Here is a 26,925-nt window from a genome sequence, read left to right as displayed (position 1 = left end):
CACGCTCAAACCAACTTCAATGTCCATGATTAGCGTAACTCAAACATGAAATTAATAGCAGTGATAATAATTTCTGCCGCAAAGAAACTGATCTGATCAATAATAATCCTACTTATCTACTATAATAATACTCTTGTGTTTTTCTCTATCACAACATATGAATGAGAAAGGGAGGGTTGATAGATGAATAAGGAAGGAAGAGGTGACGGCAAACTCGGTAGCGAGATGATGGAAGTTCTATGGTGAGAAAAATATCAAACAGCGTTTCAACTCTGCGTGAGTATATATGTGTGTATGTAAAAGGGAGTTATTTGAATGTTTGTATGTGTGTGCGCACTGGAAGTGGGATGGTGAACATTCAACGCTGAAAAGAAAAGTCAGACAGCGTTTCAACTCTGAGTATACGTATGTGCGTGCGTGTACAAGGGCAGTACGTGAATGTTTGTATGTATGATTATTATGTATCTTATTTATATATAATATACTACAATTAGCCGTCATTTTTGACGGCGCGTGGCCAGCTAGTATATGATTAATCCTATTTCTGTATCTCGCTTCTCTACTATTTCACTATAGTGAAAGGTAGATAATTATGGATTTACTGTCGAAGTTGGAAAATATAGTTATTTCCCTTTAACTACAAAAGCTTTTATTCCGTCTCTACTTTCATAAATACACACACACACACACACAATCCTCCCTCTTTTTCTCTCTCTCTCTCCTCTTCACTCTTCATGAATATGTTTTGTTTTTCTTATCTGAATGCTCCATGTATTTGAATAGATAACGCCTAAAAATAGTCCCATGGCAAGATAGAGTTAAAATGTTTATATTATGCGGAGGCTATCCGAATGCTCATGTGGCTAATAAATTCGCTTTGTAACCATGAGATTTCGGGTTCAGTCACACTACGCGGCATCTTGTGTGTGAATTCGATGGATGGAAACTGTGCGGAAGCCCATCATTGTGTGTTTCCTTTCCACTATTACTTGATAACCAGTGTTGGTCTGTTTACGTTCTCGTAACTGGGCGGGTAATAACGTCAACATTGACCGTATTTTATTTTTATTGCCCTCAGAAACATAGAAATATAAAGTAAAGTGTGTTAACACTGCTAACCCTTTCATGACTTCATTTCTGATAGGTAATCTGTTTCAATTAATCTTTAGTGCCACTTTAGCATACAGTATACGTGGCCATTTATACTTTAGCATGCTATCTAACCCTAATTCTAAACCATAGCTCTAACCCTAACCTAACCCATAACGAAATACAGGATATTGTCAATCTCGGTGAAAAATGAATCCCGAAATTAACACAGGTAAGTAAACAAAAATTGGTAAAAATAAATCACGAAATTAACGCAAGCAAGTAAACAAAAATAACATAGAACAGAGTGGTGAAAATAATAACAGGCGGTAAATAAAAATATCCAAATGCATTTAGTAGAGATAACCCGGAAGTTGTTGCTCTTCCGCAAACAGCAGCACATTTCTTCAGCTAAATATAATTGATTGGTTAAAATTACCCAAATATAACTTTAACACGAAATAACTTCTAAAATATGAAGTTTTGTCAAAAACGTACAGAGTAAACCGTGTTCTACGTGAGAAATTCTACCAGTATTCGAAGTTTCAAAGTGTTTAGTTAAAAAGAATTAATTTTAAAATCTGTGATTGAGATGGAATAGGATTAAAAAAGTATGAACTGTATTTTCTTAAAAAAATGAATCAAATTTAAAAAAAGAATATTCATCAGTATATATATACCAGCTAAAGGTCTAAACGTTTCTAACAGAAAGACATTGAATAGAATAATTCCCCGTTTGAACTTTTTTAATTACATATATGTATGTGTGTGTGCGTGAGAGAGAGAGGGGGAGGGAGAGAGAGAGACAGGGGGGGGGAGAACTAGAAATCTACAGGTGCACAAAATGGAGAAAATGAAACAAATATGGACGACTTGTTCCGAAACACCCCCGAGTGAGAAAGGGTCCTCAAAAGTAACCCCCAATTGTTTTCTTCCAAATTCTTATGTTCTCAGAATCTACATAATCCGTATTAGACTAATTTTTAAAAATTTTTGAGCTCGGGTCAAACGCTTTAGTTTGACCGAATGTTTCTGGTCTCTGACTTTAGTTTCATAAGGAAGACAGTGAACAAGGGTATTGAGTCGCTTGGACTGGATGTAAGCAACTAGATGAGGAAAATATTTTTGCTTTAAACCTAACTGGCATCACCACTTTTTTTTTTCCTTCCTTAGTCTCAGACTAAAAACAAATTCCCATTGCAAATAAATTAATTGAATGTAGTGAAATACTTTTAACTTTGAACGAAATTAGATATTGAAAGCACCGTACAGCATTTAGTCCTCTATTACTTTTGTCACTTTATCATCACAGAATAATTAAGAAAATATTGGATAGTTAAAGGTGCCCGTTTCATTGCCACCAAATACATTTGGAAGGTAGTGTATCTAGAATAGTCTCCCTTGTTGGTCATCTCTTTCATCAATTAATTAATTTGATTTTAATTAATAATAAATTACAAATTTGAATGCAATAAATTATAAAATATATATTTGTACTGATTCAGAAATGAGCTTATCCCAGTTTTGGGAAGTGTATTTAGTTTAGATCAGTCGACCAATGAATGATATTGTAATTGTTCTCTGTGTATATATTAACCGACCTCTGTCGGAGAAGACATAAAAACGAAGGTTGGCAGCAAGTTGTTACATCGCCTTCCCCAGATGGCTGCTACTATCACACGTGTGTCTCGACTGATCTGTGTTCCTCTCTTACACAGATCTATTAACCCGGCTTTCAGGAACTCCTCTCGTTTGCTGTCGTTGTCAGTTACTAGCATGGACAAATTTCTAATCAACGATTCCAAATATTCTTGGTTAAAAGAATTAGGACTTTCATCCCATAATCATGGTGTTTATTTTGGCAAATCTTGGTGTGGCAGTGGCGAGGTAAGATATTTTAAAACTTATTTCCTGCAGCAGAAAGGACATTATTTCTATCAAACAAAAGCCTCCCTCCACTATTGTTCTTTTCCTGTTCACAATTTCATGCATTTAATTCCCGCTTTCCGTTTCCATTAAATTTCAACGTATTAAATATAAATAAATGAAAACTTTATAATGTTATTTTAAAATTATTTTAAATTATAATTCTACGGATAAGTTAGGCATTCGAAAAATATCTAATATGCATGCGTGCGTGTTATGTTTGCTAAAAAAACAAAACAAAAACAACTTAGAATATTTACGTGTCAGCTAGAGAATTAGGTAAAGCATGGAGTTATTGTTTTAATAGAGTAATGAATGACAAAGAATTACCTAAATGAAAATCAAAACCAACTTTTTCCCCCAATCATTGAACTAAATAATATTTAATTTCAATATTAACAACAACAAAAAATTCTTGTCTCTGAATACAATAGATCAATTTGAATATTACAATGCGAAATTAATTAATATAAGAAATCAGTGTTAAAATCCTCTGAAGTAAAGAACTTGGTTCTTCGACGTTGCATATTTCCTTATACGTTACATATATTCCAAATAATTAGTGGTTAGCTTTCGTTATTATTATTTTATGTTGATTAATTTCAAACATATTGTAACGTTGTTAAATTCTGTTCGTGGGGAAAGGGTGTTTAAAAAAATTTTTTTTCATAATCGTATAAATTTCCGTGTGTCGAACACAAATTCGCAAAAAATTTCTGAAAATTAAAAAAAAATAATAATAAAGTTACGAGTGTGCTAAAACAAGTGGTAGAATTCTGGTTTAAACACTCCGCATAAACTCTTGATAACCTTTGTATTTTTTTTTTTTTTTTTTTTTTTTTTTTTTTTTTTTTTTTTTGCTTCTGATTTTCAGAAAATTTTCTTTTTTACACCCCCACTCCATAATTCCTTAAATTTCTACTCTTTTTCGATGTGTTTTAAAATCAGAGTTCAAAATACAGACAGTTATTAGCATTTCTATTATAAATTAATACATTGGTCTTTAATGTGTTAATAGTTTGGGGCCTTTGGATTCAAGCCTACGCTTCTAGTCCCTGTTGTTACAATTCTTTGACATACTCTAATAAGAGCTTAGTTGTTAACATATTCTCAATGATAACCTTTATTGCTATCTATTCTTGTTACCTCCAAGAACATCTCACATAGTTACTGTGATAGAAGGATAAAAACAGATCCTCAATAAGCACCTACGTATTTACTATAATTCATCCCTGGATTCATTGCCAGTCATAAACTTGAAGCATGATTTGAATGAATCTCACAAGCCCTTTCTCTCTATCTAGTGTTTTTCTTCTCTCTATTAGACAAATGAATGCAAAGTAGACTAGTTTATGCTAAGCCAAGAACTTATACCAAAAATATAGCCTCTGTAATTCCATGTCCTTGTACAAACTCCAAATACATGTCATCCAAGCTATACTACGTTGCATTAACTTTACCAACATTTTGAATTCTTTTTAATATTTGTTTCCATTTCAAGTCTTTATGGTTGATCCTCTTTAACTCTTTAGCATTCAGATCACTCTGTCAAATGTAAGGCTTATTTATTCAAATTGTTTGGAATTAATCATGTATTGTCTTATAGCTTTGAGATGTCGATGATGGGATTGTTTATTTTTAGGATTGTAGGGTAGGTGTGAGAGGCCAGATCTGGTTTGAGTATAAAACAGAATATCTGGGCTGGATATAGCCAGTTTAAATGCTAAAGGGTTAAAGCTCTTTGCCTTTGTGTTATATGATAATAGTGATACACCAGTAATCATTGTTCTGCTCCATCTTACTAAAATAATCTTTTCTACTCTAGGCACAAGGCCTGAAATTTCTGGGGAGGGGGCCAGTCGATTAGATCGACTCCACTATGCAACTGGTGCTTAATTTATTGACCCCGAAAGGATGAAAGGCAACCTCAGCAGAATGTAAAGACAGTCAAAATGCCACTATGCATTTTGCCTGCCCAGCATGCTAGTGTTTCTGCCAGCTTTCTGCCTCATCTTACTGACATAATATCTATGTAACTTGATAGCTTGAAACCTTCACTTTAGTAATTGTTTTTTGACAGTGTCCTTGCTGTCATTTTTTTAATTCCTTTAATGGTGCTTGTATTGACTCTACTTTAGGTAGCTTGTCACTATTCAACACAAATTCTTGCTTCTCCTCAAGAATATGTTCATTGCTTTCATTGCCACTTTTACTAAGGCAAGGTTTACTGTTGTCTAACCATTTGTTCCGTACAAACGACAGTGTAATTATGTTTATTAATAGTTAAAATTGATTTAGAACTAATACAAATATGGTTTGAACAAAATTATATTTTAATAAAATAACTACTTGAAGTATAGTAGTTGTGGCCTTATGGTCAGCTTAATAAATAAAGCTACTAATTTTTATTCTGATAGTGAAGATATGTGGAAGCAATCTATAATAGAAGACACTTAAAATGTCACAGTGGGACCTGTACTATGAAACTATTACATGGTGATGAAACAAATTTTGTAACCACAGCTGAGGCTTCTTTTTGTTTCTACTCAGTTTCTTGTTTCCATTTTTCACAGAGAAAAAGATAATTAGTAGTCAAAAGTAATATTTATCACCTTAAAAGTGGATGTTGTGTAAGAACACAGAATGCTGTAACAGTTACCATAAGAGAACCTCTCATATGGACTAGTGGTGCACTCTTGTTTATACTGCTAGTGGGAGATAATCAGCCACCACCAGGACTACCAGATCATGTCATTTTGGCCTTCCTTGGCCTTGTCAATGATAGATGCCCAACAACTGGAAATGGCACTGATTTCTCTGCTAGCAATATACATGAAATCTCAGTGCCAAATTAGGCATTGGTCTTGGTGGCATGCAATAAGCACTATTCATGCATGGGTCGTTGTCAGTGCCACCTGACTGGCTCCCTGTGCCAGTGACATGTAAAAAAACACCATCCGAACGTGGTCAATGATGAAGATGAAAAGCACTTTTAATACCAAAAGTTATATATTTATCACCATTTACGTTTATGCTTTATGTTTGGTGATCAAAGGTATAAAGAATTGGGGCACTAGTTTTGATGTTTAGGTCACTCTGTCAGGTGAGATGAGGTCTTCTATCTTGCGCACTCTTGTGTGTGTGTATCATCATCATCATCCAATGTTTTAAATCTGGGTTTCATCCCCGTTAACGAGGGTGGCTGGATCTACCTCAGTGCCATGGCAACAGAGGCAGGCAGGTGCAGCCCACCCCAACCTTTGGGCTTGCTGGTGCCCATTCTCCCTTGCTATCAAGAGGCTTTTTTGGGGGCTGGATTTTCTATGGAGAGCATGCCCTTGCTTACCCCCAACCTTAGATTGTAGAAATGAGTGATCCCAAGACTAAGGCCTCTACCATAATTTTTAAGAAATGTGGTGGGACACTACTCCCTGAGACCCCTTTTGTAGCCCCCCCCTACACACACACACGCACACGCAGACACACACACACACACATTGAAGTATAGGCAGCTTTTTAAATACATATATTCCCATTTGATAGTTTCTGATGCCCACATAATTAATCCTCTCCCATATATTATATTTCTTGATAATATATTGTGTGCAAGAGAGACGACTGCACTGGTATGGTCATGTGGCGAGAATGGATGAGGATAGCTGTGTGAAAAAGTGCCACACCCTAGCGGTTGAAGAGGTAGACCCAGCAAGACCTGGGATGAGGTGGTGAAGCACGACCTTCGAACATTAGGCCTCGCCGAGGCAATGACTAGTGACCGAGACCTTTGGAAATATGCAGCCAAATGAGACCATAACCCATGGCCTATGCCAGTGGGGTAACCAGCCCACTTATGTGTACCTTTCCTTCATTGGACACTAAATTCTGCTTGCGAAGACCTGTTGAGGCAAGTGAAATTAAAATTAAATTCGCAAATTCGATGACTGGCACCTGTGCCAGCGGAGTGCTAAGAGCACCATCCGAGTGTGATTGCTGCCAGAGCAGCTGACTGGCTTCCATGCTGGTGGCACATAAAAAGTACCATTTGAGCGTGATCGTTACCAGCATCGCCTTACTGCCACTTGTGCCGGTGGCACGTGAAAAAACATTTGAGTGAGGTTGTTGCCACTGCCGCTGCAGGTGGCACGTAAAAACACCACTTGAGCGTGGCTGTTGCTAGTACCGCCTGACTGGCCCTCGTGCCGGTGGTACGTGAAAGTACCCGCTACACTCTCAGTGTGGTTGGCGTTAAGGTCATCCAGCTGTAGAAACTCTGCCAGATCAGATTGGAGCCTGGTGCAGCCATCTGCTTTGCCAGTCCTCAGTCACATCGTCCAACCCATGCTAGCATGGAAAGCGGACATTAAACAATGATGATGATGATGATATTCTTGATATATTTTTATCTCTGTAACGTGAAACTTAAGTTCATCATTATTGTTAATATATTATAATTTATTACCAGTTGGTTTGCAGGTCACTCCTTCTCCTGCCCCTCTCACTCACCTTCAGTTCTTATCTAATTTCCTTCTGCACTGCTGTTTGTCCTTGATCTATTTAAGAAGCTGAAAAAGAAAATGGCAGTGAAAATGTGTATGTGGTTGCTTAATCTGCTAGGAATAACAGCTAGATCTTCCTCAAATCACACACTCCTGTCTGGAGAAAACAAAAAAAATAACACACTGAGGATTATACCACACCTGAAAAATAAGACAAGACAGTCATGGCTTGATTGTCTTTCATGCTCGGTTTGCCTATTTAGAATAACGCACTTTTATTCTCTGACCAGTTTCAGCCTGAGAGCTATGGTCATGCTGGATTGGCAGAATTGCTTGAAAAGACTTTATGGTATTTAGTTTATAAGTTTTGAGTTCAAATCCTGTTCAAGTCAGCCATACCTTTTTCATGCTTCTGGGGTTGATAAAAATAAAGTATACTAGCCGGGTCTTGGGGTCAGTTTAATCAACTCTAACCCTTCTGCAAAATACTGATCTCATTGAATCAGTCTTGAATCATCTCAAAGGTGATGGGTTATCTTTTACTTATCTCAGTCATTGGACCTTGGCCATGCTGGGGCACCACCTTGAAGGGATCAGTCATACAAATCGACCCCAGTACTTATTTTTTAAAAATCTGGTACTTATTCAATCAATCTCTTTTGCCAAACTGCTAAGTTACAGTGACTTAAATAAAGCTAACATTGGTTGTCAAGTGGTTGAGAAGGAGACAAACACAAAGACAATAACATGCTTTGTGAATAAGTTTGATAGGTTTCCATACAATTTCTGCCTACCAAATTCACCAAGTCTTTGGTCAGCCTGGGATTACAATAGAAGCCATGGTGTCACACAGTGGAATTGAGCTTAAAATTGCTTGGTTGCATAGAGATCCTCTTATCCACAGAGCCATGTCTGTTTTAAATTTTGTCAACGTTTTCATGTTTGCATTTTATAGTTTTAGTGACTAAGTTCAAGGCTGGCAAATCTTTTTGAAGGCAAGCCAGACTGGAAATGTTTTTTTTTTTTTTTTTTTTTTTTTTTTTTTTGTTTTTTTGCCTCTTGCTAGCTGATGCAAATAAAAGTCAAATTTTGATCACACAAGGCTATAGAAACCCTTGTCTCTTTAACCCTTTAACATTTAAGATTACTTCAAATTTATGTGTATTTATTCATTCTTTTAAATTAATCATGCATTATGATGGTGAGATGAGTAACAGGAATGAATGTGGAAGGACGAAGCAGAAGATTGAGGAAGTAAGACTAGAACATCGATTCCTTTGAGGCTGTGATACTGAATTTTATTGTCCTAACAAGAGGTAGATAGAAAGAAAAGGACAATTTTAGTATGAAACACCTTACAGTCTAAAAATCCAGTGAGCCAGATAAATACAGGCTTTAAGTTACTGACCCCTGACTTAGATGACTCTAAATAATTGCTAATCTCCATTTAATCTTTGAAGATAGTGTTTGAAATCTAGAAGCGTTGATTAACATTAAAACTGGCTTACATATAAATGTTGGAGTCAGATTTCAGTTATAAATCACACTGTCATTTTATTCAGCCTTATTGACAGATCATAGGGTGGTGGCAGGAAACCAGCCACCATTGATTCGTGTGGTGGCAGGGAAATGATTTTGTTCTAAATATTTTGTATGACAATAACTTCACTTCCACTGCCATCAGTGTCATCACCTTTGCTGTCACCACTGTCATCACCATCAACCACCACCATCATCATCATCATAACATTTGAACTGAATATTATTTTTGTAATTTTCCATTTCAGGTTGTGACTTCTATGTGCCCAGCCAATAACTTACCTATTGCTCAAGTTACACAGGTATGTTTCCTTTATTTTTATGTTTTTGTTTAAGCACGATTTGTGTGTCGGTCGTTGTTGGTGGCATGCAATAAGCACCATTCATGCGTGGGTCATCGCCAGTGCCGCCTGACTGGCTACCCATGCCAGTGACACGTAAAAATCCCCATCTGAACATGATCAATGCCAGTGGCATGTAAAAAGCACCATCTGAATGTGGCCGATGCCTGTGCCACCTGACTGGCTCCTGTGCCGTTGGCACATAAAAAGTACCCACTACACTGAGTGGTTGGCGTTAGGAAGAGCATTCAGCTGTAGAAACATTGCCTGATCAGATTGGAGGCTGGTGCAGCCTCCTGGCTTGCCACATATTTCTGAAATATAGGATAGAAGAGACTTTCGTCCTATAAGAGATGACTCTATAGTGTCAGTGATAGAATGGATGTGCCTAGTCCACACCTAAGAAAGTTGGTGTTAGGAAGGCTATCCATGTCTGAAATCCATTCCATGAAAAGGAATGAAAGAACAAAAGAAGACCTGGACTGCACATGCCATGGTCCAGGAAAGCCACTTAGATCAGTTACTCTATAAAAACCGATACAGGAGAGATGAGACTTTGGACAAAATGGAACTTTGGACGAGGTGAGACTTTGGACTGTGATAAGATATGAATTAGTAAACTGCTATGTCAGCATTAATATGCAATCAGCTGTGGTTGTTGTCAGTGAGTTAAAATATAAGTTATTTTGCTGCTGGACAACTTCATTAACTTATCAGTAACTAAACTTAAACACTGTCTAAAGATGTAAGTACTCAAGGTTTTTTTTTTTTTTGGACTCGTTCTTAGATAAGATTCTGCTCACTTTTGACCATTCATTTCTTCTTTACTAAAATATTTATCTTCTGTAGGTACCCTTGAGAAGCAAGGTTATTTGTGGAACTGTAAGAAATTTCATTACCTTCAATTTTTTGGTTCTTTGTAGGGTAACCCAGCTGATTATGAACATGCTATTGCTGCAACAAAAGAGGCTTGGAATGTTTGGGTTGAGGTAAGCACTTAATCGAATTTTCTTTCTTTTTCTGTAGACTTATCAAGCATTTGTGGGTAGCTCAGTCTGTGTTATATTTCTCAATAATATGTGTAGTCTGATCAATAAGTATCCTGTAACAAAGCTGAAGCAAGGAGAGTGAAGCTGCTTGGCACAGATTGACTTTGAACACGGCTGTGCATGTGCACTAAGTTTTAATGTTCTAAATTCACTTCCGCTGTTTATAGCAGTGCTTGGAAGAAAGGTGTGTAGCGCATGATCATTGCATTGACAGTGACAGAGAAAGTTGAGCAGAGAATCTGCATCAAATTTTGTCAAAATCTTGGCGAAACCTGCTCAGAGACCTATGCAAAGTTTTCAAAAAGTTTTCATTGTTCTTGTCACAATTGAGATTTTGTGCAACTGAACCCCAAGTGTCTTTTTGGTCAACTGAAAGCAGTTTTGGGACAAACTTGGCCGACACATGTCTCATACCCAAATTTTCAGGGATAATGACTGGACTGAATCGGAACTGTAACTAATCTGCACATCTGATAACTTTGTGTAGGCCTCGGAGCAGGTATCGTCATGACAACCTTTTCTGTCATGGTCAATGCGACGATCACATGCGACACACCTTCCTTCCAAGCAGTGCTGTGGACAGCAGAAGTGAGCTAGAACGTTGAAACTTAATGTGCATGCAAGTTCAATCTGTGCCAAGCGGCTTCCTCTGCATGCTTTAGCTTTGTTACTATGGCAACAGTCCGGATACTTATTGATCAGACCGTATATATATATATATATATATATATATATTTATATAGATGCCCTCATACACACACTTTATTTGTTGGTTAACAAGGCTACCATTTGTTTCATGCTTAGAGAAATCTCTCAACAATTATCAAGCTCTCCACATGAAATCAATGGTCGCCTTGTTAACTCACAATGTTTAATCCACCAATGCAGTGTTGAGCACTTATTCTCATTGTTTGATATTAGTGTACAGAAAGGTTTAAATTAGAAAAGATAGGAGAAAAATATGATGGAATAACTATCAACAAATATCTTTCTTCTTGTTGGTTTTTATTAGATACCAGGACCGCAGAGGGGTGAAATAGTAAGGCAGATTGGTGAAGCCCTAAGACACAAAAAACATCTCCTTGGAAAACTGGTAGGTTTGTCATTGTTGTTTTGGATTTCATTTCAATTCAGTTTTTTAAAATTCTTATTGGGAATCAGCATTCTGATTGGAATTGGATAAAATTTCATTTGTTTTTTATATTTTAGGAGTCTTTGGAAATGGGAAAAATCTTACCTGAAGGTGAAGGCGAGGTGCAGGAATTCATAGATATTGCTGACTATGCTGTGGGATTGTCTAGGATGTTTGCAGGACATGTTTTCCCTTCAGAACGTAAGTTAATATAAGTGAATAGATGTTTTTATAATCACTGCTTTCTTCCGAAATTATTACAGTTTAAGAGAGCTTCAATTTTTATCCATAAATTTATGAGGTATCCTTTGCCAGGTTACCCTAGCTAGAAATAGCAGCGGAATCTCCTGCAAATTACATGCCACTGTCTTAAAAAAAAAAAGAAAGGTTCCATTGGATAACAATATAGTCCTTGGAGAAAAATAGGGATGGTTATGGCTAGACTGCCTTTAATCTCATTTGCTCCATCAAAATTTAGTCCTATATTAATAACTAAAAGATATTGCAGCTTACTGAAACTATACTCATTATTTTTTAGCATTAAAGAATATTTCCTCCATGGACAGACAGAATACTAGTCTTTTTCCAAGAAATTCAGATTGGCTTCAAATATTTGCAAAACATTTGTGAAGTTGTAATGCCAGCTTCTTTATACATCAGTTAAACATTAAGATTGTGCAAGATGGTTTATATAACATCAGGCCAGTTATTTTTTATTCAACCTCTGTTCACATTGAGATTAACTGCTTCACATTTAAACTTCAAGTACATTTTGTGTTAAGCCTGCTATATAAGAAGTACTACAACACTGCCCCACATATCACTCCCTCCATCTCTTGATTCAGTTAATATGGTTATCTTTTCACTTCACACATTTTATTTTCTCTCACTATTTCTCTTTACTCCTTTCTTATTATCTTATACGTGTGTGTGTGTGTAAAATATTGCTGCATTTTTTTGCTTTTTTGGACTTGAGCCAAAATGTTTTATTGTCTGCTGTTTTACTCAGGTAAAGGTCATGCCTTACTCGAGCAATGGAATCCAGTAGGAACTGTTGGTATTATTACTGCCTTTAACTTTCCTGTAGCTGTCTATGGATGGAATGCTTGTATTGCTATGGTAACTGGCAACACTCTATTATGGTAAGCCAACCCTTTCTAGCAAATAAATTGTAAATTGGAATTATTTTCTGAGAATTTGTGTTGTGCTTTAGAATATCATTCTGATTTGTTACTGTCTTAATTACCACAACTGATTTTGTGTTACATAAGGAGTCAGGATGAGCTGACATCCATCAGAGTTGGAAAGTAAAGAGGAAGAGCAAAATTAATCTTTGTGGCATTTGTTTCTCTGGTTGGTGTCTACTGTGGTGTTAGACTAACACTGATCTCTCATACTAGCACTAGGCCCCATTGGCTAGAAATTGAGTATAACTGATTGAATTTATCTTGGTGGTATATTATTAGTATTTTGTTTATTAGTGTTAGAAAGATGAAAGGTAGTGCTCCATAACCTTTTTCCACTTGCAGTACACTTATGAAGTAGTTGTATACTGTCAACTTAACGCGACAGTTCCAATAAGGGAATTTACTACTGCTATTTAGCCCTAGGAAGCTGGACCGCTTCCTGTCGGCCTTGACACATTTCCTGTGTCCTTATGTTTGCGAGGGGGAGACAAACTCCTCCACCCAGCCTAGCCAAAATTCGGTGGCACATCTGAACTAAGAATATAACTAAAAGTATAGGGAAAAAAATTAAATTGAGGTTACACTGCAGCATATCTAACATCGTCTTGTAGCACACCAGTGTGCTGTGGCATACCAGTTGCGGTGTACTCGTTTATGGTAGGATTCAAACATAAGCAGACAGAACTAAACCGTGTGGGCTATTTAATCGAGTTCTAAACCATTCTTAACTGAGGCAACACTTACAGGGATTAATACAGATTTCTTATAGTTTACACAGTGTTACAAATTTTATGAGGATCACAATTAATTCACTCTTTAGCATTCAAATTACTCTGTTGAATGTAATGCTTGTTTATTCACATTGCTTTAAATTATGCATTATCTTGTGGCTTTGAGATTTTGATGAATTTTGATGATGTGATTGTCTGTTTTTAGAATGACATTAAAGCCCAGATCTGGTTAGTTTGAACATAAAACGGGTAGAATTTTTTGGCCTGATATTGTTGGTTTAAATGCTTAAGGTTTATGTCAATTTTGGTATTTTATTAGTACTAATTTATGGAACTGGTAAAAATGGGAGACCATGTGGACTACGATGACATTGGAACTGTAAAGACACTTTATCCAGCACTCTACTTATTCTGCTACTTCACTATTTTAGAGAAGGAGTAATATTGGTTTCAAACTTTCAAATTTGGCACAAAGCCAGCAATTTTAGGGGACAAGTAAGTTGATGACATCGACCCCATTGTTCAACAGATGCTTATTTTATTGACCCTGAAAGGATCAAAGGCCAAGTCGACCTTGGTGAAATTTGAACTCTGAACATAATTGGATGAAATGCTGCTAAGCATTTTGCCCGTTGTGCTAACGATTCTGCCAGTTCATCAACTTAAGAGCAAGATTAATATTAGCTTCAAATTTTGGCACAAGGCCAGTAATTTCTGGGTAGCAGGGAAAGTCAATTATATTGACCCCAGTTTTCAACTGCTACTTATTTTACCGATACTGAAAGGATGAAAGTAAAGTCAACATTAGCAGAATTTGAACTCAGAATGTGAAGACGGATGAAATACTGCTCAGCATTTTGCCTGGCATGCTAACAATTCTGCCAGCTTGCTACCTTAAGAGAAAAAGATTAATATTAAATGCAGTTTATAATTTACCAGAGAGTTTTAAAAGAAAACAAACTTTGATTTCAAATTTATATTTTTGTTTGTATATTGGGAGATGTATAATATCTGTCTTTAAGAGTTTTGTTCCCTCTCTATACAGAATATAAGATTTTAACATAGTTTCAGAACTGCATATAGCTAAAAGATGTTTTCTTTTTTTTTTTTTTATTTAAAGCCTAATTGTAATAAGATACAACTCAAATATGTCTCATTATTGACTAGTTCTTCTCTGGTCTGCTAGAGTGTACCTATGTTAAAAAAGAATTAAAGAAGTAGCATTGTTATTCCAAAGTATTGTATTTGTCAAATTCTTCATTTGATTAGTGTTCTCATCAAGACCATCCCGTCCCTGTTGCTATTGTAATATTTAAGATTTTAAAATACCTCCATTTTAAAGTTGAAGAGTTGTTTGCTGTAGATTTGATTTAACTTCATTGAATAGATTGATTGTGGAACATCTGCCACTGGTTCATCAGATATGACTTAATATTGGGGGGGGGGGGTCTATCAAAATGCTCTTGGAAGATAATATCAAGAAATTACGAAACTGTAACACATGTAGTGGACATGGTTGGAGAACATTTAACCAATAGTAAACTATTGCCTTGGTTTTAGCAAAAAATAGAAAATTGTTTTTCTTTTGTACTCAGCCAATAAAACTACTAAAGCAGCAAAACCTGATTGATCTTCATTTTAATAAAAAGTGTGATTATTATAGAAAATTAACATTAGTTGACTTCAGATGGGTGGAGGATTGTTTTTGTTTTTTTCTACTTCCAGTGTAAAACAATTAAAATTCATTGATTTACTGGAATTTAGTTAATATATCTCTTTTAGAAAAAATATCTGGTGTCTAACTGAAAGAAATTCGGTGACATTTGTTTTAGGTGTAATTTCCCTATAAAAGGATTAAAATTCCTAGAGTGAACTCTGTAAAGCAATAATGCATATTCTTACTCATTTAAATGTTCCTATTTATTTTCAGGAAAGGAGCTCCAAGTACTCCTCTGACCAGTATAGCTACAACAAAGTAAGTAACAATGGCTTTCCAGCTCAACTGGATCAGACAAAATATAACCCATTGCTATCTTCATTGATCATTTGGTTTATGCCATGGTCTGTGAGTATTTCATTAGAGTTCATGCTTTGTCTTAACCTTGTGCAGAAAATATATTTGTATAATCATCCTCATTTGTTCTAGGTCAATTTTTTTTTCCCATGCTGGCATGGCTTGGAGGCTGAGATTTGTTGATGCAATAGTCATTAACTGGATGTCCTTTTTATTATCAATATTTATCTGTTCTTAAACTAATGTATTTTTAGTTCCACTGGTTTTTCACATATTGGAACTGGTGAAACTACTGTGTTTTATGGGAGGTGTAAACATAACCTTACTGTTACCTTATCAGTGTCAGTGTGAGGACATGAAGAATATATGTATACACAAATGCAAACACACATTTTTGATGGGATTCTATGCAGTTTCTGCATACTAATTTCACTTGCAAGGCATTGGTCAGTTTGATGCTATTAAAGAAGGTGCTAGGCTCAATGTAATACAGTCAGGATGGTACCCAAAACCATATAGTTTGAAGCACACTCATGAAGATGTCTTGGGATCATCTTTCGTCACTTAAGTCATCCAAATGAAATTGATTATTCATTCTACTGTTTCTCAGTGTCTTTTCATTTGGTGAGAAACTCTGAAGAACAATAGAGGGAATCGTTGATGTAGGAACTCCTAAACTGAACGCCATGAGCTGTATTGAGTATATTTCTCTCATTTGTTGTGTGTGTGTGTGTGTGTGCACGTGCATATCTCGATCATCATTATCATTTAGTGTCTGTTTTTTATACTGCCATGGTTTGGATGGTTTGACTGGAGCTGGTAAGGCCAGGGGTTGCACCAATCTCCATTGTCTGTTCTGACATGGTTTCTACAACTAGATGCTATTCCCAATGCCAACCACTTTGCAGAGTTTACTGGGTGTTTTTTATGTGGCACCTTCCAGTTTGGTTAAGGAGTTTGCTTCCCAACCACATGGTTTTGGGGGGGGGGGTTCAGTTCTATTACAGAACATCTCAGACAAGTGTCTTCTACTATAGCTGAAATCCAGGTCAATCAATGCCTTATGAGTGGATTTGGCTGAAAGAAGCCTGTTGTGGGTATATAAGAGGTGTCTCCTTGTCTTGACATCAAATGATTGTTGTTTCACCATGATACAAGTAGTGTCATTCTTTACAGCTTTCCATGAAAACTTGTCTGGTCAAAGGGCAATATTACCTTACTTGGAATTGGGTATGGGTTAACATCAGGAAGAGCATCTGACCAGTGAATTCCATTTGACCCATGCAAGCATGGAAAAATGGACATTAAAACAATGATGAGGGTGTGTGTACATGCACACACACACACACAAGCATCCATTGTTCTGAATTTTGCTCCCCATCTGTATTTCTGTTTTTTACCTTCCCTACATCTCTCAGTATTTTGTCCACACTGTCTGTTTTCCTATCCTATGTCTCAATCTCTTGTTCCTTGCCTCCCAGTTTCTCACTCTCTAGTCCACTTTCTTAGCTTGTTTGGTCTCTCTTTATTTAATTTTATTTGATCAATCAAAATCAAATTCGCTGATGTGGCCGGTGACAGCACTGCCTGAATGGCTCCCATGCCTGTGGAACGTTAAAAGCACCATCCGAGTGTGATTATTGCCAGGGCCGCTGACTGGCTCCTGTGCCGGTGTCTCATAAAAAGCACCATTCGAGCGTGATCGTTACCAGCATCACCTTACTGGCACTTATATATATGCTGATGGCATGTAAAAAGCAGTCGGTACACTCTGTAAAGTGATTGGTGTGTGATTTGTTGATGAATAGTGAAAATAAAAACCAAATTTCTAATATAGTAGTTGTGAGAATGTAATGTTTCTATTTACTGACTCCATCCTTCTCTGTGTTGCTATGTATTTAAAAATGAATTCATCCAAGTCATAGGCTAGGGGACCCAGTCACTACTTCTTCAGAGGGGAGACTGAGAGAAAACTAGTGATTGTCTATGGGGGAAAATAGTAAGAAAAAGCTCATGAAGTGACGTGATAGTTTGAAAGTAGATGGAAGGGGAGATCTACTTGATATTTCTGATCAAAATGTCAGATCTTGCTTTCCTTCTTCATAGTGAACTGATTTATGTCACTTGTGACCTTTTTGGAGCAATGCTAGTTTCAAGTTGCCTGGATTTACAAAACAGATTAACAGACCGGGATATGAATGGTGACCAAGTTGATGGAAGCTATTACTCCAATAATTTTCTGTTGCATCAAATGCAAAATGACTGCAAGCCTCAAAGGGCATTTGCAAGGAGATATTATGAATAAAAATCCTTCAGCAGAAGTGAAATAAATTTGCTTGCTGGTGGTGGTGGTGGAGGAGTCTAATGTTTATTGTTCTGCTCAACAGATAGTTATTACGATTTTAAACTGTTTACATAATATTTTCCAATAAAGATAATCCTAGTTTCCTTAGACCCTACTCTGTATAGTGATACTGATATTTCTCAATGATTTGAAAAATAAAACTAGATTTTTTAAAAATTTACTTTTTTTCATGTATTAAAAATAGATTAAAAAAATTAAATTAAAGAAAAATTATCTACATGATACAATATATATACATATATATATATATATATATATATATATATATATATTGAATTCTCTTTATGAAATATTAAAAAAAATGTACATTTGTTTCTGTAATATAGAGTTGATGTGGTTTTTTTCAAAATTTCTTTTCCAGAATTGTTCAATCTGTATTAGAAGCCAACAGTTTACCTGGTGCTATCAGTTCATTGGTCTGTGGTGGTGCCGATGTTGGGTAAATATTTTCACAGAATTTTTTTTTTTAAACGTGAAACAGTAGAGTTGCAAATTATTTGTTCAAAAAATGAGAATATTTTCTTCAATGAGAGTTTTATTGTATAATTATATTTGCTAGAATTATGGAATAAAAAAAAAAAATTTTGTTTGATTCTGTTAACTATACAAGATATAGATTATGACCTTGGTTTGGCATGAGTCATAAAACACCTTCAGTACCATAAGAAAATAATTTTATTTTCTACTCTGTTGTTGCTCAGCTTCAGATCAACAGAGATTGAGCTGATATATAGTTAAAAGCATTCCAACCATGACCTACCTGTCTTTTTAGGGATATAAATAGGAATGCATTTTAGTGGTTTTTCTTTTTCAAGTTAGTAGGAGGGTGTGACCGAGAGATTTGATTTCTATTTTCAGTAGTAATTCTCATCTAATTCATGCCAGTATGGAAAAGGTGGACATAAAACATAAATAGCTCATTGTTGTCATGTCTGTGTGGTTAAGAAGTTCAGTTTACAACCACAGGGTTTCAGGTTCAATCACACTGTGGCACTTTGGGCAAGTGTCTTCTGTAATAGCCTTGGGCTGCTAAATGCCATGTGAGTGAAATTTGGTTGATGGAATCTCTGGCAGCCTCTGTTTTTGTGTTTGTATCCAATTCTTCTCCTTGCCATTACTTTTGTACTAGTGATGTGTCTTTTGTAAACAAAATGTATGGCAGCAGTTCAATGTATGAAATCATTGAATAAAACTCTTTCTTTCTTAAAAAAACAAGTGTTGACATCTAGAAAGATATCCAGTTGTAGAACACTGCATTAAGAAGTCTCACCCAGGATGCAAAATGTGGATAAATAAAGTAAAAATAAAAACAAACCTTAGTAAGAGGTGTTGGCATCCATGTAAGCCTCCTCAGGTTGATGTTGATGTCACTATTCAGCTTGAATCTCTTTTAGTTGTTTTAGGTTTTCTTAGCTGTCTGTCATTGCCAAAAATAATCTTCTCATTGCTGTCATTTATGAATGAGTGAAAATGTTCATAGCCAATCCTATTTATGATCTACATGTGAAGCACTGTTACATGGTGGTTATGGAAGTTGCTGGTTTTTGGTTGCATGGACCAGTTTCTGCCTGTTCATTTCTTGTAGTTGTGTTTATGTGGTTGGTGAATATTGGGGAAATATGGGCAATGGGGTACCAGATGGTTGCAATTTTGAGGAGAAAAAATTGAATAAAATGTTTGAGAGACAGACAGTAGCGATAAGAGGAAGAAAGATATGTGTATTGGGACCCTTGGGTTATCAACAGCTTTCACAAGCAAGAGGAGTTGAAGCCATTGTACTTTGAGTTGGAGAGACAAGCAGGAAAAGTGTCCCTGGGTCAGTGGTTGTAATATTGGTTTCAAACTTTGATGCAAGGCCAGCAAGTTTGGGTTGGTGGTAAGTCAATTACATTGACCCTAGTGTTCAACTGGCACTTATTTTACCAATCCTGAAAGGATGAAGGACAAAGTCGACCTTGATAGAATTTGAGCTCAATGTAAAGACGAGTGGGTTGCCGCTAAGTATTTCATCTGATATGCAAGTGATTCTGCTAGCTTGCTGCCTTAAAAGTTTATTGTTTGCATCAGCTGGGAAACCAGTGGGTGTAATGTTGAAAACTGAATATTTGCCAGTCAGTCAGATGCCTTTCTTTATGCAGACTAGAATGTTTAATGTTCACTTTTCAACATTACACCCACTGGTTTCCCAACTGATGCAAATAATAAACTTTGAAGGCAGCAAGCTAGCAGAATCATTTGCACATCAGATGAAATACTTAGCGGCAACCCACTCGTCTTTACATTCTGAGTTCAAATTCTGTCGAGGTCGACTTTGTCTTTCATCCTTTCAGGATTGGTAAAATAAGTGCCAGTTGAACACTAGGGTCAATGTAATTGACTTACCACCAACTCAAACTTGCTGGCCTTGCATCAAAGTTTGAAACCAGTATTACAACCACTGAACCATGGACACTTTTCCTGCTTGTCTCTCTCATTCAAAGTACAATGGCTTCAACTCCTCTTGCTCGTGAAAGCTGTTGATAACCCAAGGGTCCCAATACACATATCTTTCCTCCTCTTATCGCTACTGTCTCTGTCCCTTGAACATTTTATTCAATTTTATCTCGTCAAAACTGCAACCATCTGGTACCCCATTGCCCATATGGGTAACAGTTGAATTGTCTGAGAGAAAATAAAACAAAACCTAACTCCACTCTAATTAACGAGTTTGCAATTTTTGTTGCTTAGTGGTTGGCCTTTAACCTTTTAGCATTCACATTGTTTTGAATTAATCATTCATCATGTGGTAGCTTAGAGATTTTGATGAGGTAACTGTTAATTTTTAGAATGACATTGTAGGATTGGTGTAAGAGGCCAAATCTGACCAATTTGAGCATAAAACTGGTATTTTGACTGGATATGGCCGGTTTAAATGCTAAATGGTTTTGCTGACCTGCCATGACCACAACTTAGTATTGTTGTATAGTGCTTCCCCCTGCTCCTTAAATCAAATTATCTTTGTGTCTACAGATGTTGTTATCATCTCCCATATAGCCTTCCATCAGATTATCAAAGGTAGCTTGAAGTTGATATCTAAGAACAGTTGATGTTCTTTTGTTTGATTAAAAAAAAATAATATTGTCTTCATATAAAAATGGTTTCAACTGTTTCTCTACCGAGTTTAAAAGTAACTTGAGTCTTTCGTGTTTCTTTAGTTTTATGTTGGCATCTTCATGTCTATAATAATCACAATAATTCATGAGAGAAGAGCAAAATATTAGAAAATGATAAAAATAAGTGTGAGGTTTTATTCTTTATGTCTGTGAAGGAAACTTATTTAAAACTAACGAGTTAGGTTTTCTTGATACCTAATTTAAAATTACATTTGTTTTGAAGCCTTCATTATCTTTTTTTCTTATCCTCCCATTTCTAGAAATCTAATGGCGACAGATGAGAGAGTTAACCTTTTGTCTTTCACAGGAAGCACTGCGGTGAGTTTTAAAAATACAGCTATGTATACTTACAAAACATACTCTCTCTTTCTCCCTCTTTCATATTGAAGCATTGTATAATGTGAAATTTCAGTTTTGAACCACCATATTTGGTAAATGTTTATAATATTAGTGTTTTAGATTAATATTTGAAGAAATTATGGCATGATGGTCATTTTAATATTCATTATTTGACCATAAAACAAAGCTATTATCTGTTTTCTTGGTGAGGCTTTGAAATCTAATTCCTTCCATCATGTTTTGTGATTTGATCAATACATGGTAAAGAATAGTGAATATCTCGAAAAAGGGGTTGTTGATTAAATATACTTTGTATGTGTGTACTTGTGTGTCTTCTTGTCTTGACATCATATGATGGTTGTAAAATGAGTGTTGGTATCATGCAAGTGATATTGTTCATTTCCGATTAGCTGTGAAAAACATGTCTGGCCATAGAGAAACATTAGCTTGCTTAGAAACAGGTGAGGTTAGCAACAGGAAGGGCATCCAGCCATAGAAAAATCTGCCTCAACAAATTGGTCAATGCAAACAGGGAAATGTGGGTGTTAAATGATTATGAAAAAGAAGCTTGCCTCCCAACTACATGGTTCCAAGTTCAGTCCTATTGCATGGCACTTTGGGCAAGTTTCTTCTACTATAACCTCTGGATTTGGTAGATGAAAACTGAAAGAAGCCCATCGTGTATATATATATGTGTATGTGTATGTGCCTGTTGGTGTGTTTATGTCCCTGTTAGTTAGCAGTTTGGTAAAAGAAAACATTAAAATAAGCATCATTCTTTAAAAAATTTCAAAATATACTGGGGTTGTTTCATTTGACTAAAATTCTTCAAAGTGCCCCAGCATGGCCTTAGTCTAATGACGGAAACGAGTAATAGAATTGTGTGTGTGTGTTTCCTCCATCTTTCTCTAATTCCCTTTTTCTCCCCCTCCCTCTTTCATCGTTTTCTGTCTGTCTGTTTCTCTCTTTCTCTCTCTCTCTCTCATTGCTCACATGTGACCATCGTCCATCTTTCTTTTCCTACTCGAACATTCATAAGAGCGGGCGTTTTTTTTTTACTCTCATATTTTCTCTTTGCAAAGAAAATATTTCTCCCACTGTTCACTATTTTCCTCTCGTTCTAGTCTAATGATCCTCCATTTTTGTTTTTGTTCAGTTTCCTTGTATGTCTGCACTGTCCTGTTTTAGTTCTCAGCTTTGACCCTCCATAAATCCAAAATTTTATTTTAGAATTTATGGAAGCAATAGTCTTTGAAGACTCATATTGTCATTGAATGCTCGAATTGAGGAGTAGATAGACAACCTACAACTGACAAAGGGGCCTTTCTCTGTTTACTTGTCCTGTTTTCTGGGTTTTTTCTCGTTATTTACATATTTTACTCATTTGTTTACGTATTTCATGTTATTTGCACCGTTGGTGACGTCCTGTATCCATATATGCATGTATATGTGTGTATATGTATATATATATATAATTTATTATTACATACATTATATATATAATATGAGGGAGAGGTGGGTATCTCCATTCACTTAGTAAATTTTTAATTTGTTTTTTTTTTTTTTTCTTTTCCTTTTAGATTGGCAAACTTGTATCATTGAAGGTCCACGAAAGATTTGGTTGGTCTAACATTATTCCTTTGTTTTCCGATTTTGATTTAATTCATTCTTTTATCACATAGATTCTTAATCTTTTTTTTCTTTTTTGCTTGTTTCAGGTAAATGCCTTTTGGAATTAGGTGGCAACAATGCACTCATTGGTAAATATTCTTTACTTTTTAACTTGGTTTACAACAAAATAGCTTTAAAAACATTTAAGTAAGATTTTGAAACATATAGGCATGGGTGTGTGGTAAGAAGTTTGCTTCTCAACCGCATGGTTCCAGGTTCAATCCCACTGTATTGCATCTTGTGCAATTGTCTTCCATAGCCTTGGGCCGACCAAAGCCTTGTGAGTAGATTTGGTAGACAGAAACTGAAAGAAGCTTGTGTGTGTGTGTGTGTGTTCTCTTCCCCCATTACCACTTGAGAACTGGTGTTGGTTTGTTTATCTCCCCATAACTTAGTAGTCTGGCAAAAGAGACTGATGGAATAGATGCCAGGCTTAAAAAGGAAAACTACTACTAGGGTTGATTCGTTTGTTTAATAAACCTTCAGGGTGGTACTCTAGCATGGCTGCAGTCTAATAGCCGAAACATGTAAAAAGAAAGCATGGCTGTGTGGTTAAGAAGCTAGCTTTGCAATCGCATGGTTTTGTGTTCAGTCCCACGGTGCAGCACCTTAGGCAAATGTCTTCTTTTATTGCCTCAGGTTTACCAATGCCTTATGAGGGAATTTGGTAGACAGAAACTGTATGGAAACCTGTTGAGTTTTTATGCTTGTGTGTGTCTCTTTGTTTGTTCTTCATTGCTTGACAACTAGTGTTGGTTTGTTTATGTTCCCATAACTTAGCAGTTTGGAAAAAAGAAATAAGTACTTGACTTGAACCTTTAGCATTTAATCCGGCCATATCCAGTTAAAATATTCTACTTGTTTTATGTTAAAACTGACCAGATCCGACTTCTCGCACTTGTCCTTCAATGTCCTTCTAAAAATACATAAACACACCATTGGAATCTTGAAGCTTCAAGATAATGCATAATTGATTCAAAGCATTGTGAATAAATAAGGATTACATTTGACAAAGAATCCTGAATGCTAAAGGGTTAAGAGAAATATATATACTGGTATTGATTTGTTTCACTAAATCTTTAGAAGTGATGGCTCTGCATGGCTGCAGTCCAATGATTGGAGCAAGTAAAAGATGAAAGAAACATTTTAAGTGAAGTTTTAAAGAAACATGTATGCCAAGAAAATGAGACAATTTGAGAAATATTTGAAATATGTTGATGCTGAAGAAACTTAATAAAATATTCTTTTAACTATATTTAATAGTAAATGATGATGCTGATCTTGAAATGGTTGTGCGATCTGCTCTGTTTGCTTGTGCTGGAACTGCTGGTCAAAGATGTACAACTACAAGACGTTTGGTAAGCATCAGAAATTATTGAAGTTTTTGGTTTTTAAAGTATATTATGAAAATAAATTTCTTTTGTCTATTTTTGTTGTACCGCCTGAATGGCCGTTGCCAGTACTGCCTGACTGGCCTTCGTGCTGGTGGCACATAAAAGTACCCACTACACTCTCAGAGTGGTTGGTGATAGGAAGGGGAACCAGCTGTAGAAACTCTGCCAAATCAGATTGGAGCCTAGTGTAGCCATCTGGTTCGCCAGTCCTCAGTCAAAGTGTCCAACCCATGCTAGCATGGAAAGTGGACGTTAAACGATGATGATGATGATATCTTATGCTCACACAGTCTTTCCTCTTTCAGCCAATGATTCTCCTCTCACTTCCCTAACAGTAGTGTGTTCTTAAACTAGTGAGCCTGGTGCCTCTATTTAGCTGCTGAACATGCTAGAAACAAAAACCAAATCTTCCTCTTATCACACCTTGTTTTAGAGAGAGACACATTGAATATTGTCTCCCTGATATACAAAAAGACTTGGTGATATGATCACAGCTGAAATATCTTTAATCTCAGGCCTCCCCAGTCAGGGCTATCCTGGGACTAAACCTTAACTATATTCTTTCTCCTTTCTCTAACATAAATGTACATTCTCTTTTAGCTATACATCAATCTTGATTCTCAGAGGTGTGTAGATTGAGAAATGAGAGAAAAGTGTCCAGTTGTGTAAACCTTTTACTTTAAATCATGTCACTCTTTCATGCTGCTAAACTGTTGTTTTACATGTGTTTATTTTCCATAAGATTTTACATGAGAAAGTCCATGATGAAGTTGTGTCAAAACTAGTGAAAGCTTACGGCCAGCTGCCTATCGGTGACCCATTGGAATGTAAGTATATTCTCCTTTTGATGTAGTTTTTACTGTGATTGTTGGGTTTGTTTATCTGATTCATGCTGGAATCAAATCGCCAAAGGTGACTTAAATTTTTTTAAATGATGGACCCTCTCATCAAAGATGACATATGGACGTTCAGCTTTTGCCAACTGACCTGTACAAATGATTTATTTATAGTGATCAAATGTATATGCTGTATATTAGCTCATTCTCTCCATCAAATTGACATTGCCTGAACAGGTGCATTGTGTACCACTTGTCAGATGTTGAAGTGATCATAGAGCAACGTGAGATGAAGTGTTTTGCTCAAGATCACAACAAACCACCCCCTCTAGGAATGGAAATGACGATCTCACAATCTCATTGTATACAGTGCTCAGGTGTTTTACAACTCATCAAAAAAAGTAACCAAAACTGCATGAACAGTGCATAGAATATGCACAGGAACTGAACTGTGAATAAATCTTTTTAAAAAAAAATAATGGGGTTGGGGGTCATTAGGTGTGCTGTTAGTGAACTTGAGAAGTTACATGTCATAGAAACAATATTGTATAATTGATCACCTATTTAGCAACGAAGTTAGTTTCTTGACATTTTGTAACCACAATTTTTTTTCTTACTTTCCAGCTGGAATTCTCTATGGTCCTATGCACAGCCAACAGGGTGTGGACCTTTATTTGAAAGCAGTTACAGATGCTGTAGCCCAAGGAGGCAAAATTGAATATGGTGGAAAAGTAAGTTTCATAAATTTTCTACATGTTCTACTTTATATATGTATATAATGCCATTTTTGTAGTGGTAGCAGTATAACACCATGTTGGTGGCAAATTATTGCAGTTAAACATTGTTGTGTGCAGCGTGAATACTATATATACATATATATATATATATATATATATATATATACATATATATATATATATATATATGTAACTCATTTCATCAATTTGCTTTGATGTTGATTGGCCTGAAGTCATCAGGAATAAATTCCAGTTTCTTCCCCTTTTTTGAGCAGTAGCGGGATTTTATTGTTACAAATTTGGGAAAGCAGATTGGCACTTTTAGCTATAATCTTCTAGTATTGCCACAGGCTGACCAAAGCCTTATGAGTGGATTTATTAGAGGGAAACTGAAAGAAGCCCATCATGTATATGTGTGTCTTTGTCTCTGTGTTTGTCTCCCACTGCTGCTTGACAAATAGTGTTGGCGTGTTTACATCTCTGTGACTTAGCAGTTCGTCAAAAAGGATTTGATAGAATAATTACCAGGTGGGGTCACTTCATTCAACTAAATCTTAAAGGTGGTGTCCCATCATGGCTATGGTCTAATGACTGAAACAAGTAAATGATAAACAATACATACACACATGAGTTAATTATGTCTGCATAATACGTTAAGGTGATCCCCTTGTTAATTTTTTTTTTTTTTTAACTTTCAGCAAATAAAGCGTACTGGAAACTTTGTTGAGCCAACCATCGTAACTGGTCTTGCCCATGATGCTGAAGTGGTGCAGAGGGAAACTTTTGCTCCTATTGTCTATGTCCTTAAAACAAAAGTGAGTGTCATTCTTTCAAATCATTTGAATTTTTTTCTTCTTATTCATGTGTTGAATTATAACCCAGTTTTGTAAAATGTGGACCTTTTAGAGTTCACATTATTCTGTAAAA

The 26,925-nt window shown here is 36.1% G+C and overlaps 1 protein-coding gene across 1 annotated transcript in view; it reads left to right on the top strand.

Moving 5' to 3' along the window:
• Positions 1-2,596: 2,596 nt before the first annotated feature.
• LOC106871909 (alpha-aminoadipic semialdehyde dehydrogenase) overlaps positions 2,597-26,925 on the top strand; it is a 30,889-nt gene continuing 6,560 nt past the window's right edge. The window contains exons 1-15 of the mRNA XM_014918666.2: positions 2,597-2,976; positions 9,299-9,352; positions 10,315-10,380; positions 11,453-11,533; positions 11,650-11,773; positions 12,582-12,714; positions 15,421-15,465; positions 18,231-18,308; positions 21,282-21,339; positions 22,941-22,980; positions 23,079-23,120; positions 24,295-24,389; positions 25,168-25,252; positions 25,886-25,992; positions 26,697-26,813. Coding sequence (XP_014774152.1) covers positions 2,752-2,976; positions 9,299-9,352; positions 10,315-10,380; positions 11,453-11,533; positions 11,650-11,773; positions 12,582-12,714; positions 15,421-15,465; positions 18,231-18,308; positions 21,282-21,339; positions 22,941-22,980; positions 23,079-23,120; positions 24,295-24,389; positions 25,168-25,252; positions 25,886-25,992; positions 26,697-26,813 — 1,350 coding nt within the window. The 5' untranslated portion in view covers positions 2,597-2,751. The remainder of the gene's footprint in view (positions 2,977-9,298; positions 9,353-10,314; positions 10,381-11,452; positions 11,534-11,649; positions 11,774-12,581; positions 12,715-15,420; positions 15,466-18,230; positions 18,309-21,281; positions 21,340-22,940; positions 22,981-23,078; positions 23,121-24,294; positions 24,390-25,167; positions 25,253-25,885; positions 25,993-26,696; positions 26,814-26,925) is intronic.

The sequence above is a fragment of the Octopus bimaculoides genome, chromosome 12 (assembly GCF_001194135.2).
Source record: "Octopus bimaculoides isolate UCB-OBI-ISO-001 chromosome 12, ASM119413v2, whole genome shotgun sequence".
Lineage (NCBI taxonomy): Eukaryota > Metazoa > Mollusca > Cephalopoda > Octopoda > Octopodidae > Octopus > Octopus bimaculoides.
Note: the sequence above shows the minus strand (reverse complement) of the source record. Positions and strands in the feature narration are given on the sequence as shown.